Genomic DNA, 16,592 nt, shown 5'->3' with positions numbered 1-16,592 from the left:
AATAGTAGTACATACCTTTATGTACTATTGCAATTGCTAAAAAATTATGGCTCAATTAAACAATTACTTCATCTTGAGTGGGACCCTACAAAATACTACGCAACATTAGTTTAGTTATGAAATTTGTAATAGACTTCAATTGAGATATTTTCGTTATCTATTTCAAGAGGTGTCACCATTTCACAAGCATAAGAGAGCCATTCCTTTGCTAACTATACAACTTCCTTAACAACCTTGGTAGTTTCTTTAAAGTGCATAAGGGAACAAACTCACTCACCTGCAACACAATTTACATGTAAAAGATGACATGATTAAATGTTGATCCAAACTGAACACTATTTTATGACAATATGGGTCACAATGGGTTGACCCCACAAAAAAACCTTTTCGTCTCTTTCTTTTAACAATATTACTATTGGTGAAAAATAAAAATGTAAAGTGTTAATAAAATTTAATAACACGTTTCCCACCTCTCTAGGAACCTCAACTTTAATAAAATTGTCTGTTTCATCTTGGGCTATCACATTTGAATAAAATACAGATGGACTTCCTTGCTAACTTCCCATGTCATTGTGTAACCATTTAGTGATCTCTACAGCCTGCAAAAATGTATGGACTACATTCGGTTCCTGCAACAACTTACCTATGGACTACATTCGGTTCCTACACAAAGTTTTAGGCCTGCAAAATATTATTATGGCACATAGACATTTTGGAAATTTTTTGGCCGTAAAACAAAAATACATAAAAAAAACCATCAGTACAATAAAATTTATGATTAAGTTGCGACTTGCATTTGATTACTTCAAAACTTATGATTCATTTATACCATATCTATGAAGAACAAATGTTGCAACACCCAAAAACTTTTGGTAAAACTGTGCTAAAAACCTAGTTTTTTTCTTTATAAACTTAAAATGGTTCCAAAGGGTTCTTGGTTATCATCGTCGGTTTTAACCAGAGCTGGACCAAAACCAATGGAGCATGAATCTAAAAAGGCCAATAACCAACCCTTTTATGTAACTCGTTTTGTTACAAGGTCCTCGCGAATTTACTTTTGTGTAAAATAATAAAAAAAAAAAAATTATTTTTTAGGGTAAATTACATTTTTCGTCCTTTGTGTTTGTAGCGGGTTTCAGTGGATAACCTTTAACTTCAATAATTACAGCTATAATCCTTTATTTGGAAAACTCACTACACCTTTTGTCCTTTAACACTAACTAGATTAAAATTTTAAGTTAACTTCTATCATACAAGGGTAATTTAGTCGACCAATTTAATAAAAAGCAAAAAACTAAAATATATATATATTATATACACTCTTTAACACCAGTACACCACCCCTCTCTCTCTCCCTCTACCCTTTCTTCCCCATCCAAATCCCCTGCAATTTGATAACCAAATCAAAATCCCCTCTTCACACACACCCCTTTCTTTCTCAAAACACACAGAGTAGTCATCACCACCGCCATTTTTCTGGAGTAGTCACCACCACCTTCATTTTTCCGGCGACATCCAGTCACCACCACCAATTTTCGCCGCCAGAAACATAGGGTTTGTTTGGATAAAATCCTATCTCTCTCCTCCATCATATTCGCCATGGCATTCAGATCAACTTAAATAATTATCATTTCATCAAGTAATCACAAGCTTATCCTGATACGTTTCCCCAAATCTTCTTCCCGGTGAGTCTTGGGTACATATTATTTCACTTCATCTCTTTTCTAATTTCTTTCTTTCCTCATCTGATTTAGTTTTTTTTTTTTTTCTTATACACGAGTCACTTGTTTTGTCTGCACTATTTTGGGTTTTTAGATGAGATTTGATGATAATTGAAGAAATTTGTGATGGTTCACAGTTCTTTGCAGAATTCTAAATGTTTTATTTAGGTTATATCCCAAATTCACCATGATTGTAGTTAATTGAAGCCTATTTGTTGAAATTTATTTGTGAAATTGAAGCCTTTTTGTTTCTCAATTTCAATTTTTTCATGTTGTTTGATGGTTTCTTAACTTCTAGGTTCTGTTTGAATTTTTTTCATGTTGTTTGATGGTTTCTTAACTTTTAGGGTTCTGTTGGTGCTTAGAAATGTGAATAATTTGACATATTCTCTGCGCCTTCATGAAACGTTGCTATTTGTAACCAGAGAGTGACAAACTCCCGGTCTAGAGAGGGTGACACATCTGTTCTACTGTACTCTGCCTATGATTCTTGTGATGTTGATTCTGAAATTTGATGATGCCTACATATTCTTTTAGACATGTTTCAGGCGGCCGGAAATCGTGGTGGTGACCAGCTTTAAGAGAGAGAGAGATGGAGAAGATAAAGGTAGAGAAAGATGGAGAAAAGAGAGCTGAGGGAGAGATACTTGGTGTTTATTTATTTATTGGAGAAGATGGTATTTTTTATTAATGAACATTTTAAATAAAAACAAGAAATGACTATAATACCCTTAAGTGGATAGACATAATTGAAAATTTTAACTTGGTTAGTGCTAAAGGACGAAAGGTGTAATGTGTTTTCTAAATAAAGGATTATGACTGTAATTATTGAAGTTAAAGGCTATCCATTGCAACCCGCTACAAACATAAAGGACGAAAAATGTAATTTATCCTATTTTTTAAAATCATGTATTAATACGGGACCCGTACCCGGTTCCAATACTCGAACCCGATCATACCCTACCGGCCTACCCGTGTACATAGGGTATGGTTTTTCTTCTCCATACTCGTACCCGAACCCTACCCGGTTTCTCTCAATACCCGATTTTCCAATACCCGGTCATACCCGGACCCGGTTCCATACCCGGATACAGGTATTAAGAAATCCCGATTTGTGCACCTCTAAGTGGGCTTATAAATAATAAAAAAAATAAGGTTTATCTAATATAAAAAGTTACAAAATATAATCAATTGTCATATAGCTCTAGCTTACCTGAATACACCATGAGTATGACACCTTGTTCGAAAGTTTCCACCAAAACAACAGGATGTACAAATGGATATACATGTTTAGGGAAAGAAACATCCCTCCAGCTACGGAAATTATAACATAAATCTACTCAAATGAGCAGCTCCTTGTGCAAGATCAACTTGTGACATCATAAACACCGCAAACTGTTGAACACTTTCGTCTAATATCGGCCAATTAAGTGTTGGAATGAATTTAGAGATCTTTGCAACAACCTTAATAATCTCGAAATCTCATTTAATCTATTCGCCAACATCAGGATGTCGAACTTTAACTGCAACTAATAAAGGCTTGTTACTCTTGCCACGATATCTATACCTCAAAGACGCTCAATGGATTTGTGAAATACTTCCGGATCTTCCTCAAAATCATTCAAAACTTTCGATAATTCGCGACTGGAAGCCTTTTCAACTGTCATTTTTATGTAAGCGAAGCTATGTTTAGGAGCCTTGCTGTGAAGCTTAGATCAGGTCTGTAGGGAAAAGGTCAGGCCACGTGGTCACCCATTGACCCCATTTTATGAATGCGGGACTCGCTATTTCTAAAGTATAGCTTACCAAGATGGGAAATGCTACAACCCAGACACCGCCATTGACCACTTCTACTCCGCCATGAACAACTATTTCCAGACCAAGGGTCTAGCGATCAGGCTCTTGGCTCATGTGATTTCAGTGGTGCAGCCATGGTCACCACCTTTGACCCCAGTTAGTATATCATCCTAGTTGGAATATTAAATAAACACAAAGAAAGAGAAGTGTTGAATGCAACAAAAAAGAGAGAATTAGAGAATGAATACGGAGAAGCCAGATACTTTACTGATAATCATTGACGCCTCTTAAATAGGCAAAGGATAAGAACGGAAACAAAGAACAATTCAAAATAACTCAAAACCAAACAAATCACATTTGCTCAAATAACTAACTAAAACCTCGGTCTTCTCTTGACCCTTCTAAAATTCCACTAACGTTAAAATCCAGCACTTTGAATTATATTGTAAATACTCGTGTAATACAAACTCTGGTAGTTCCATAACTCTAAGTTTCATTCTCAACCAACAAAACGTTTCCGGTCCCAATGCTTTAGTAAATATGTCTACCACCGGGTCTTGCGTAAAACATGAACTGATTTTAATCTGTTTTTCTTCAACCAGGCTTCAAATGAAATGAAACTTGATATCTGTATGCTTACTCCTGTTGTGAATAGCTTGATTCTTGGAAAGAAACACAACTGACTTATTCTTGCAAAAGATAACAATTGCTTCCTTCTGTTCATGTGCCAATTCTTTCAAAGAATGACGAAGCCAAAAGACCTGACAAGTAGCAGCTTCTTTGAGCTCCGAGATATAACACCTGAACCAGTAGAAAAAACACTTGCCGAAATACTTTCGCGATCTTCGAATGAGCTCCCCTAATTGTTGTTTGTAAATCCTTCTAATGTCACATGATTATCACGTCTTCTTCCAAACCACAACTGATAATTGGCTGTACCTGAGAACCTTTTTTGCACCTCCACAATGAATTAAAGAGGGCTGGGATAAACCTACAGGTAAAAGAATATTAGTTTTGATTATACAGCCTGATATAGAAATAACATCAGTGTTCTTAAGAGCCTTCAATACAGTTTACCGGTCTGCAGAGTGAACAAAGCCAAACCTACTCCTCTCATGACCTGGTTTTGCAACGGTAAAACTTTTGTAATCTTCCCGTGGTTGAATAATTTAGCACATCAACGCCCATCAACATTATTTAGCCTTCTTTTTATCCACATTTTAGTGGATGGAGGATTTTGAACATGGCGCTTAGATTAATTAGCGTCAAGCTCTAATACACAAAAAATCGAGCATCAGAACACATTCAAATAAAAGAATGAAATAAACAATTGGGGGAACTAAATAGAAGTAAACATAACAAAACCTGCTACGTCTCTTCTAGCAGGGAGATTTCGAGAATAAGAAAAAAGCAACATAATTTAGTTAGAAACAAAAACAGTTAGAATTCAATAAAAAACGGTTAGAATTCAAGCAAAAAAAAAAAAACGGTTAGTGTTGTGGTGAACAATATATTAATAAAAAACGGTTAGTAAACATAACCTTTAATGATAAAAGCACCGTAATAAAAGCACAAAAAATAAAATTTCTTCGACTTGACTCTGGAGTTGAACACGTACATATCTACTTCATGTCTAGACTCTTCACTGCTGCTTGACTGGCTTTTTAACAGCAGGGGTGCCACCTTAACCAAGTTTTTAACATCAATACTTTGCCCAGTTGATGTTAGCACAACCTTCAAACCAGCATTTCGTATTTTGTGTATCCTGAATCAGAAATTTACAAATAAATATATCAAAGATCCTTACAGATGGATAATTTCATCTGAGTTGCAAACCGACACCCTAGAATCCTCATTGGTTTTGCTCTATGATTAGTAGCCTATTACTTCTCTTCCTAAACAAAACAATTCACAGAAAATAATTAGTTACTTCAATTCAAGTCACAGTTGACTGTAAATGAACCTCAACTTCAAAACGCAACATATGAAATAATACATAAAAAATGGGAGGCAATTGATCAAACACTTCATAGGCAGCCACTTTCTGAGATACTTTTGACCCGTTTACGAGGCAGCATAGACCCTGAATTTGAAATAAACACAAAATCAACTTCAACTTCAAAGCACAATATATGAAATAATACATATGAAATGGGAAGCCATTAATCAAACACCTTGTAGGCAGCCACCAGACAATTCTGATGCGTTTAAAAAAATGGTCATCTAACCTGATAACATGGCAAACCTTCGATTCAAAACAACAATCAAACGCCAATTCCAAACTGCTCCCGCCTCCTCTCAAACAACGGATTCACTGCCTTCTCCTGGATTACAAGAAACAATAGAATCGTAAATTGTAGTTGAATACGGACGAAACCCCTAGAACCCAAATACAAACAGAAAACAAAACAAAATTTAAATTTTAGTAACAATACTGTTTTCTTCTTCGTTGCTACTCTGGCTTTCCACCTTTCTTGGGAGCCTTGGATTGATTAAAATCAAATTAGAAGAAAATGAAAATGTAAGAAGCAATTAAGTAATATCGAGCATGAAACAATGAACGATTCTATGATGTCAGCAGTGTAAGGGATTAACGGAGACAGAAGGCAGGCGTTGTCAGCACTTGGTTCATCATCTTCCCTCACAGTGGCCGCAAATTCTGGGTTGCTTCAATAGCAGAAACATCAATTCCACCACGAGCCCTCCGGATGTCACCCTGCCAAAAGTGATAATAATCAATTTGATGAAATTCTTGAGAGAAATTAGGGTTAGAGTGGTAGTCGAAGGAGTATAGGCAGGTGGTGGAAGGGTATTTATATAGGTGGTAAGAGGAGCATATAATCAGTTATTGCCCAGACGTGGGAGAGGTTACCGAGAAAAAGGCAGAAAACAAAGGAACTTCTAAACTGCTCGGACAAAAAAGTAACTGTCAAATTTTGGGGATTATTCCGGTCAGGATTAAACCTCACAAATAACTGCCTTAAATGGATGGCCAAGATCATCTCAAAAACAGTTTTTTTGGTCCAAATTAGAAGTTATTGAGCGGCGAACAATATATTAATAATTTCACCACCTACTTGTTGTCGTCAACGCCACCATCGCCACCACCATCACCTCTGTCTCTGACATCACCATCACCATCTTCCCCTACTGTTGCTGCTACTTTGCTTCCTTCGACGTCATCTTCTCCTAGTGCCACTAGCCGTCATAAAACATACAGTGGTTGAACCTATTATGATATCTTTTCCTTATCCTAAATTGACTCATTTAAACCAAAGCTTGTTGTGATCTGACCTTGGTTTGACCCTCACCATATTAATACATTTAAAGGGCCTTTTTTATTCAAACCTAGACCGATCGATCATTTTTCCAATCCAAATGTGAGGCATCTTTGGGATTGGGGTTGGATAAGGACACCGAATAGTGTAGAGGAGAAACAAGAATGGATACGTTGAAGGAGCCGCTACAACAACAAAAAATGACACAGACAGGCGACATATGGGTCTGGAAGAATTATGAAAATCAGGAATTTTGCGTAAAAAACGTAAAACTCGCACCGAGCCAGAATCTAGATATAAACTCATCACCGAACAACTACTGCTGGAACAACTGGGCGACGGGGAAGAGTGCAGCCTTTGTATGGCGAGTGATTGACGAAAAGATCCCATCAGCCGTGGCTTTAAGGAATAGAGGCATGAACGTACACGATGTAACCTGCAAAATTTGTGGAGCCGATGATGAGACTGCTGTCCATATATTGCTGAAATGCAATTTAGCGAAACGAATTTGGGAAGCGGTGTCAACATGGACAAGAATACCGACGGTAAATTCTGTCAGTAGCATTACGGAACTGCTGCAAATGATACTTGAAGGTCAAAGGAGCCGAACAGTAAGGAAAATGTTACATGCGATTGCCATTGAAACTATGTGGATCTTGTGGAAAAATAGAAATGATGAGGTATTTACAGGAAGACATCGGGCGGCTCAAACGATTATTGAAGACATTAAAGTGACAACCTTCCTAGGGGTGAAGATACGTTCGAAGCATAGCACAATAACAAAACAGGAATGGTGGGATTTTAATTTAAATATGTAAAAGGAGTATGATTTTCGTTTTGTTTTCTTCTTTCTGCTTGTTTGTTTTTTATTTTGTTTGGTTCAGCTGCTGGCTGAGTTTTTGTATTGTGGTTTTGATTGAATGAATGTTCCGTTTGGCTGTTCAAAAAAAAAAAAAGAGTGAGGCATTTAAATGATACACAAGGGTGAAAAGGGATCTCAATAACAATAGCAAAAATCAAAGCCTTAGTGGGGCCATCTCCAAAGATTCGGTTGCCTTGTGAGACTAAAAATTAGTGCTCGAAATTATTAACTTGTATATAAAAAAACAAAGTCAACAATATGGCGCTAGTTATAACAAATAAATAAAATAAAATTATTGTAGCAAAATCATCTATTTACATACTTAAACGAATGGTAAAGCTCTCCACACATTTTTGAAAACAAAGTTGTTAATCAACTCTTTATAATCCTTACTTTCCGACATATCATTCTCAATAGCTATCATTCTCAATCCATTAAATCTTGGCTAAATTGCACTTTTCGTCTGTTTCAGGGTTTCTGCAGGCGCTGTCCTTTAAGTTTAAAAATTACACTCTATGTCCTTTATGTGTGCAACCTATAACGGGCGGTGTCCTTTCTCATAAACCCAGTTATCTTTTGATGTTAAAACCCCTTTTGTCTCTCTCATCTTCAAACATGAGGGACCTTGATGCGGGCCCAAGTGTGGAGGAACGGGCCATCTTGTATTTGGAGGCCCAAGATCATGTAACAAAATGGGATTCACTAAAATGGCTCTAACTTGGGCTACAGGGGTCCGTTTTGGGCGTGCGACTAGGCGAAACGAACGTGAGAACGAGCTCCATCTTGCTGCAAACGGCCTACGGCGGTTTGGGTCATCGTCCGGGCCAAAAAACGCTTATTTCCATTAGTTATTTACGTTTTTATGTTTTTTGGAGTGTTTTGGTATTTTTTTGGGCTTGTGTTTGGCCCATTGTCTTTTTGAGGCTCATTTCGAATTTCTGTTCCTATTTATATGTTTCTCTAGTAATTTGAAAGATCAGACTTGAATTTTGAATTAACTCATTTTCACTTCAAATTCTGTGCCCTTTGGGTTGAATTTTGGGGGCTAGGGAAGAACTACACGGGTATTCACAGAATCAACGTGTTTGATCTTCGTTTTCGTAACACACGCTACATCAGACCTTTTATGTAAAAAAGTGAAACATTCAAAAACAAAACAAAAGCATCAGCCGCCATCGTCTACGTTTATCTGGCTGGCAATTTCGCCGGATTCCGGCAACTCCGGAACCCCATTTCTACGCTTTTTCGTTCCGTTTCTTTCACGATAAACATCATCTCCGTCTTATAACAACTTAACAACGAAGTTTATGTATCTCGTTACTTCGATGGTAATCCGGTAAGCACTACCAATTCCGACGAACTCGGAACTTCGTCTTTGAGTCATTTCAACCTGTTTTTCTTGTGACAAAACATTATCTCCATAATTAACACAGCTATATACAACCAGAACAATTCCGAACACGCCAGATTTTCTGTGCCTCTCAACTCGCCGGATTTCTTTACTCTGGCCAACATTATCTTTTCGTCAATCCGAGCTTACTAGGTACGACTTATACATATTTATGTTCGTTTGGTTAATCTAAACAAAAGCCCTCTGTTAATCTTAACTCGCACACTGGAAATTTGACAAAAATGCGGACACATGGCGCCGTAGGAAGAAATTAAGACAAAATTACCATTTTAATCAAAAGCTTTGCCATCCTCCTTCCACTCTTCCAACTAACGGGACCCTTCCTTCTACAACTGAAGCTAAATCAGGGTTTGTAGCTCACATTCCACAACAAATGAAACATTTTTTGCTTAAAGGGATTCGAAGGATAACTGATGAAACTTTTCTAGAATTGTAACACCTCGTAAAATCATACCCAATAAAATAAAGACACGTGTCATGTAAGACCAACGTGTCAGGAACCCGGATCAAATACGGACGTATGGTAGGATTTAAAAAGGGGCGTCATGTTATTTAAAATACCTCTGAACGACCCATGGGCGACATGTTATTAAAATACCTCTGAGCGACCCAAGATGTAAATCCCAAGACTTTGAATCGTTACGATAAATATCTGATAAATTAGCCGGTCGTTCCTAGATAAATAAATTTCATCCTTGCATGGAAATTAATTCTTTAAATTGTTACTATTATGATTAGAAGGATAAAATTCATGTGTTAATAAGAATTAGCCTTAAGCATGTTCCAAATCTTGAAACCCTTGAAATTTCCGTCAAATTGAGTTCCCACAAAATGCCAAAAGTTGTAAGACATGCTAGGCATGCAAAGGCTGAGCAAAATGGTCCCCATCATGGTTAAAGGACCCAAAATTTCGGAGTCTACGAAGTTGCACGGTCAAGGCTTGGAAGTTATAAAAAAAAAAATTTATGGTCAGCGGATACGGACCGTATGGCCCTAGGCTTACGGTCCCCAAGGAGCATATCTGGGCGTGTCTGACCAGGGTCGGTTACGGACCGTAACCGTATAATCATACGGTCGGCAGGAGGAGCATACGGACCGCAAGAGCTTTGGCTTACGGTCCGTAAGGCTGTCGCTGGCAGTAGAAAATGGACAGCTGCCTGTTCAGCCAGTACCACCGCCTTTCATGAATGGTTTTCGAAACAAGGGACTTACTAGGCAGTATATAGCATATTAGGGACACCTGGGATGATCTTGCAACACATATAGACCATTTTGGCAACATCTTGTGACATCTTGTTCACTATATAAGGAGATGAAGTTGTAACCATTTCACTTGCTCGCTTGCAAATTTTGTTCAAGCATCTTGGAGCTTCTCTGGACAGCAACTAAATTTCCCTTAGGTTCCTAATCCTAATTAAGACTCTTGTAAGTACTTTTAACCCTTCTAAATTCGTTTTAGCTTAGTTAATTAGCTAAAAGTCAAACCATCGTAATTAAGGTTTGACTTCGTGATTAATTAAGATTTATCCAGTCAAATCACGAATTAAAAATACCTTTGAGTAGGTAATTATGTGGGTAATAAACCCTTAAAAGGGTATTTCCAGAATCCCACTTTAACTATGTTAATTGTCGAGTCAAAGCTTATCTTAAAAAGTCAACAGAATGTTTATTTGCAAATTTATGCATAATTAGCAATGTAGGATACATGCAACCTGTTTGATCATTAATATAACTTGGTAATCAATGTAAGAACATGTCTTAACATGTTTAACTCGACAATTTTTAGTTTAGGCTCCGTTTAGAACCGAAAGTCGCATAGTTTGACTTCTGCTTTGACTTTCAGTTCTGACCCGTTTAAGCCAAGTTTAGGATTGCCTTAGAGCTTCTTTTGGACCTATTTACATGTTAGTATAACCCTCTGAGATTATACAACCTGGTTCATTAGATATCCTATTCACGTGCATTTTTTCGTTAAATGCTTATATGTTGACCATTATGCCCAAATGACCTTAAAATGTGATTTTTGAAAATGTAAAAGGGTAGACACCTTAGTTACTGATTTATAAACTTGCACCTAAAATTTGAGATCAGTTTGAGGTATAGATTAAGAGTTATGCTCATTAGCGTAATTTGAAGCTTCTTTAGTGATTAAATAGCATAAATTGCATATGGCCTATCTAAACCCAAATTTTTATACAAAACTATATACCTACTGATATAAAATAATATTTTGGGATTTTTAAAGATTTTTATTCAATTTTAGGCTGAGCATAACTTAGTGTTCTAAGCTTAATTCGGTTAACGCCGGTTTTGCCCTTTTGGGCTATAAAATGAGTTTTACAAATCCTTTTGACCCCAAACCTTTTTCTACTGATTCAATATGTTAAATAAATTATTTTGAGCCTTCTGGAATATTAAAAATATCAGATTTTTATATAAAACCCGGAAATGGCTCCAAATCGCCTTTTTAAGCATTTTTAGCACATAAGTATGTGCTAGAACCTTGTTAAGCATAAGGGGTTGAACCCTACTGATATAATCAGTAAATTTTTATGTTCTAATAGTAGGCAAATAAATAAAACTCAGAATTCCAGTTTTGACCTTTTAGGCCCATGTGAAATTACCAAAATGCCCCTACGGAGCATAGTATGGTTATAAGTGATAAATCTCACATATATTTGATACCCTACTGTTATGACTTAATAAAATGAGTATATTTACTGATTTATTCAGACCTGTAACCCAGGTTATTATTTAAACTCTTTTACACCCTTTAAAATGACCAAAATGCCCTTATGAGGCATAGTCTGGGTTTAAAACCATTTAGGGCATAATGGAAGGTATCATTCTGATATCACAACATGCTTAAGGCATATTAACTTAGGAAACTTGTATTTGACTCTTATGGTTACTCGTTACGCACTATACGCGTTCGGATCGGCTTATGTGACTAGTTTACCCATTTTAGCCGAAACGGGTCAAACCATATCATTTCGGTCTCAAAATCCAGAATGTGATTAAGTTACCCATATTAAACAAGTATGCAAGCTTGTCGGGTCAAAACCACATTCTAAAACGGTCTTCGCCTTATCGTGCGTTTAAACCGTAATCTTCATTTTAAAACTAACCGGTCTAAGCTTAGGCTAAATTAAAAGACCCGTTAGGATTCTAATAGGTTATTAAAAACCTTCATTCCAGATATAGGAGCCCAGTAAAAGCTACGTGCACTTGCTGTATTTGATTTATACTTTGCTCAGGTAAATACTTTTAACTTATTTTCCCTTATACGGGCTTGGGGTACGGTATATAAAATACCGCTTGGTCGGGTAATTGACCTTAACCGGTCGGTGGTTAAGTGTTGTCAAATGACCCGTTTAAAAATGTTGTTTTGTTTGTTTAACGCCTTCGGGGGTTTAATGACCATGTCCCGGATATCATTGGCATCATTCAAAGAATGGCCACGACCTTAGCACACGGGTGTAGGCGTACACCCGTAGTGCATTCAAATCAATAAAGTATAATTGTCGGTACGAGAGAAGTCTCGCGGCAGAATTATACTAAGTGGTGTGTCTATTAATCTTTAACCCGGCACGACTCGGACAACTGAACGCATAACAAACATGCAATTCTTTTACAAGATTATTGTGACAACTCGAAATTTAGAACCTTTCGTTGTGTCTTGATGTAACATGCTTGTACGTTATGTGATTAGTTGACATGTTTGGTGCAATGATATATGTGAACATCTTATGTGAACTACATGTTATATTATGTGTATGCGTGTATGTATATGAACCGAGACAACAAGGACCCGACTCGAGACCATGTGGTCTCGAGTGAACAGTAGCCGGTTGGGCCATTTGGGCCGTAAAATCCCTTAGCCGATTTGTAAACCCATTAGGGTGCACCTTGGGGGAACTAGTATATATATCACACTCTTAGCTATCCTTGCCATTTCTTTGGACAACACACTCACCCTCCTACACACACTCTCCTACTTTCCCTCTCACTAAAACCCTAAGAAACACAAACACACTTCATTCTCGGATCCGATCGGTGGGCACTTGGACCTTCGGTTCAAGCTTGGAAATCGACATTTGGAGTTCACCTTTCCTATCTCTTAACCGGTTAGTAATCCTTGTTGTGTTTTGTGCTTGGATTGATGATTATGACATCATGTTTGTTTGCTAAGTTGTTTATACATGAAATGATTGTTTATGATAAAGGTGCTTGTTTGATAGAAAATTGTTACTTGTTGTCAAAAGATGATATCATATGTATGATAATGATGAATCGGTTAACATGTCTTGATTTCGGTTGATGATGTCTTGTGTTTAAATGAAGTTTGAACCACTAGTTTTGATGAGCATGAAATCGATTTGTATTTGTCATATAATCGGTTGTGTATAGGACCAAATTGTGGTATTAAGTTCAAGTGTTTTGATAGTTGTTCATGTTATGATTAGGATAAATGCATAATGTGCTTGAATAAGGGTTGTTGGTATGATGAACAACATGAACATGATAATGAATGTGATTTGAATGTTTGAAGAACATGATGAATATATGAAGAACAACTTGAATGTGCTTTGAAGGTGCTTTGAATATTTGAAATCTGAATTGTTTGATCCATTTTGGGTAAATGTTAGACAACAAAACATGTTTAGTGGATAGTACATAATTCTGCATGAATTCCATTGGATAGTACAATCTGCGAAGGATCAGCAGGTGCTGGGGAGTCGAAACCCCTGATTGCGACTCGAAACCACAGCATGATGAGCCGAGACCATAGTTACGACATAGGTTGCGAGTCCGGTTACGACTCGAGACCACAGCCTTACAAGCCGAGACCACAGGTTGCGAGTCCTGTTACGACTCGAAACCATAGCATGACCAGCCGAAACCATAGTTGCGACATAGGTTGCGACTCGCAACCACCTATGATCAACACAAACAGCATGACTCGAAACCACGCTTGCGAGTCCGGTTGCGACTCGAGACCACACTTATTGGGCTTGCTTAGTTATGGGCCTAAGTTAATGGGCCGACCTTATGGACCCCTTTTGGGCTTAAGTAATTGGGCTGAACATATGGGTCATACGTGCTACTGTTATTTGAGTATGTTATTGATAAACTGCCATGCCATGATTTCTACTTGTATGTGCACTGCTTGGTTCGAATCTGATATAAGTGGTATCTATGTTAGGACGTAGTTGACTACTTGCAACTTGACTGCCCTTTCTGTGATTAACTGCCGAGCAAACCAAGGTGAGTTCACACCCTCTACAAAGCATGGGATTCCCTGGGTTGGGAATGGGGTTAAGGAACGTGGATTCCTCGTCCTCCTTGGGTAGGACGGCAATGGTTCAGGAATGTGATTCCTCGTCCTGATGGACGGATAACTCGTACTAGACCAAAACTCTATCACGAAGTCCCTCCTTTTTATATCGACTTAATCGTCGGGCCAATGGCGAGCGGGTCATTAGTTAGATAGCGCTATTTAGGTCTGACAAACCTCACACCGTGCCGCAGAGGACGGGCGTGAACTAATGGATATGGGGCACGTCAATGATGATAGACATTGACAGTTTCAGGGCACATAAACATGACTACAGTCAGCAGTCGATATGGCAACGAGTCTAGTGTACGCATGGGGTAGCCCCCACGGCCGAAATGCCTGATAACTAACATGGGGTAGCCCCCACGGCTGGAATGCCAGAGTAACTGGGAATGAACAAGTCACGTTTTAAACTATGGGGTAACCCCCACGGCAGGATGCCAGTTAAAGGAAACTGTTTTCGAAAACAACTAAAACGAACACCCAACTGTGAACTCACTCAACTAGTTGTTGACTCGTTACTACATGCTTTGCAGGACCTTAGGTACTCAGCTGGAGCTTGCATGGAGGAGAGTCGTTGTGGGACATGGATTGCTGTGTGCCATGTTAAACTTGAAAACATTTGAACTTATGTTTTAACTCTAAGACTTATGCTTCCGCTTACAACTTAAACTTTGTTTTGTTTGAACACCAATCGTATTGGTTAGACTTTTATAACTATTTATATGCTCGTTCAGTATGATTGGTGGCTGGATCCTGGTCAGTCACGCCTCCAAGCGGTAGTACTCCGCAGGTGGGATTTTGGGGTTGTGACAAATTGGTATCAGAGCCATTGGTTATAGTGAACTGGGTTTTAATAAAGGAGAAACGTTTTTGTTAAAACCAGACTATAACCGGTATAGTGCTCAACGGTCCACAACGACGCTCCACTCCACATGCAAGGCTCGACATACTAGGTGATATGATATGTGTATATTGCCTACTTGTTAGTTACATAGTACATTGCCTATGGTATGCTTGATTAGTATAACTACTGTTGTTTGAATACGTGCGTGCTTACTCTATCCTACTATCGTACTTTCGCGAACCTCTCTCACTCGTATTACTCTTGTTATGAAGAATCATGTCTGGACGCGTTAACATGACACAAGCCCAGTTGACGGCTTTGATCAACGAACGAGTTGCCGCAGCACTCGCAGCTGCATACGCAGGAGGTATATCCTGCAGTCCGAACTTATCCTAGGATCTTTAGGATCCTACTCTCGTGAACCAACCTTTGTGTTAAACTCTGTCTTTCTTTCACCTACCTTAGGTCAACATGCTCAGGCACCGGTGTGCACTTTTAAGACCTTTATGGACTGCCGACCCACTACTTTTAGCGGAACCGAGGGAGCAGTAGGTCTCCTCCACTGGTTTGAGAAACTAGAATCTGTGTTCGAAATGTGTGAATGCCCTGAAGCGCGCAGGGTGAAGTATGCTACTGGTACTCTCGAGGGTTTGGCCCTCACGTGGTGGAATGCTCAAGTGCAAATGCTGGGGTTGGTTGCTGCCAACGCCACCCCATGGGAAACTTTCAAGGAAATGATCAGGGAGGAATACTACAGTCGCGATGACATCCATAAGTTGGAAGACGAGTTCTACAACCTCAAGATGACGGGGTCAGAGATTGAGGCGTATACTAAGAGATCGCATGAGCTTGCCTTGTTGTGTCCTACTATGGTGGACCCTCCCTATAAGCGAATTGAACTCTATCTCAAGGGCTTGGTGCCAGAGATCCAAAGTCATGTGACTTCAGCAAACTTGGCCACTATCCAGCAGGTTGTTCAGTTGGCTCACTGTCTTACTGATCAGGCGGTGGAGCAGAACAAGTTACCAAAGCGCATAGGTGCTGCAACTACTTCTGGTACCTCTAGTGAGAACAAACGGAAATGGGATGGAACTTCAAGCAAGGGTTCAATTTCTGTGCAATCTCAGTCTCAGCAGAGAAAGACTGACGACCACAAGAGCCCCAGTCAGCAATCGTCTGGTGGTCAAAGTCATGGTGGGTACAAGGGGAATCACCCCAAATGCAATCGTTGCAACCTACACCACAGTGGGCCATGCACCAGGGGCAACTGTCATCGGTGCAACAAGCCTGGTCATGTTGCAAAGGATTGCAGGAGCGCATACCCCGCCAATCAGAATC

At 38.7% G+C, this 16,592-nt stretch overlaps 1 protein-coding gene and 2 long non-coding RNA genes across 10 annotated transcripts; 2 read left to right on the top strand and 1 right to left on the bottom strand.

The window, feature by feature from the left end:
• The first annotated feature begins 1,333 nt into the window (after positions 1 to 1,333).
• Positions 1,334 to 2,456, top strand: LOC110873848. Its single transcript, XR_002555523.2, has 2 exons — positions 1,334 to 1,685; positions 2,259 to 2,456. It is a non-coding gene; the product is annotated as an uncharacterized LOC110873848 (long non-coding RNA).
• A 1,307-nt stretch (positions 2,457 to 3,763) lies between these two features.
• Positions 3,764 to 6,757, bottom strand: LOC110873846. 8 transcript variants are annotated; one of them, XR_004864449.1, is made up of 5 exons: positions 6,596 to 6,757; positions 5,954 to 6,234; positions 5,747 to 5,842; positions 4,596 to 5,601; positions 3,764 to 4,509 (listed from the first exon to the last, which is right to left on the bottom strand). It is a non-coding gene; the product is annotated as an uncharacterized LOC110873846 (long non-coding RNA). The 8 variants fall into 8 exon arrangements; XR_002555519.2 differs by lacking the exon at positions 6,596 to 6,757 and adding an exon at positions 6,391 to 6,517; XR_002555520.2 differs by lacking the exon at positions 6,596 to 6,757 and having other exon boundaries at positions 4,596 to 4,790; positions 4,884 to 5,601; positions 5,954 to 6,380.
• Positions 6,758 to 6,960: 203 nt separating this feature from the next.
• On the top strand, positions 6,961 to 7,614 carry LOC110870673. Its single transcript, XM_022119850.1, has one exon. The coding sequence runs from the start codon at positions 6,961 to 6,963 to the stop codon at positions 7,612 to 7,614; it is 654 nt and encodes a 217-aa protein (XP_021975542.1).
• Positions 7,615 to 16,592: the final 8,978 nt, after the last annotated feature.

Source organism: Helianthus annuus, chromosome 8 (assembly GCF_002127325.2).
Source record: "Helianthus annuus cultivar XRQ/B chromosome 8, HanXRQr2.0-SUNRISE, whole genome shotgun sequence".
NCBI lineage: Eukaryota > Viridiplantae > Streptophyta > Magnoliopsida > Asterales > Asteraceae > Helianthus > Helianthus annuus.
This window is presented reverse-complemented; position numbering and strand designations above follow the sequence as displayed.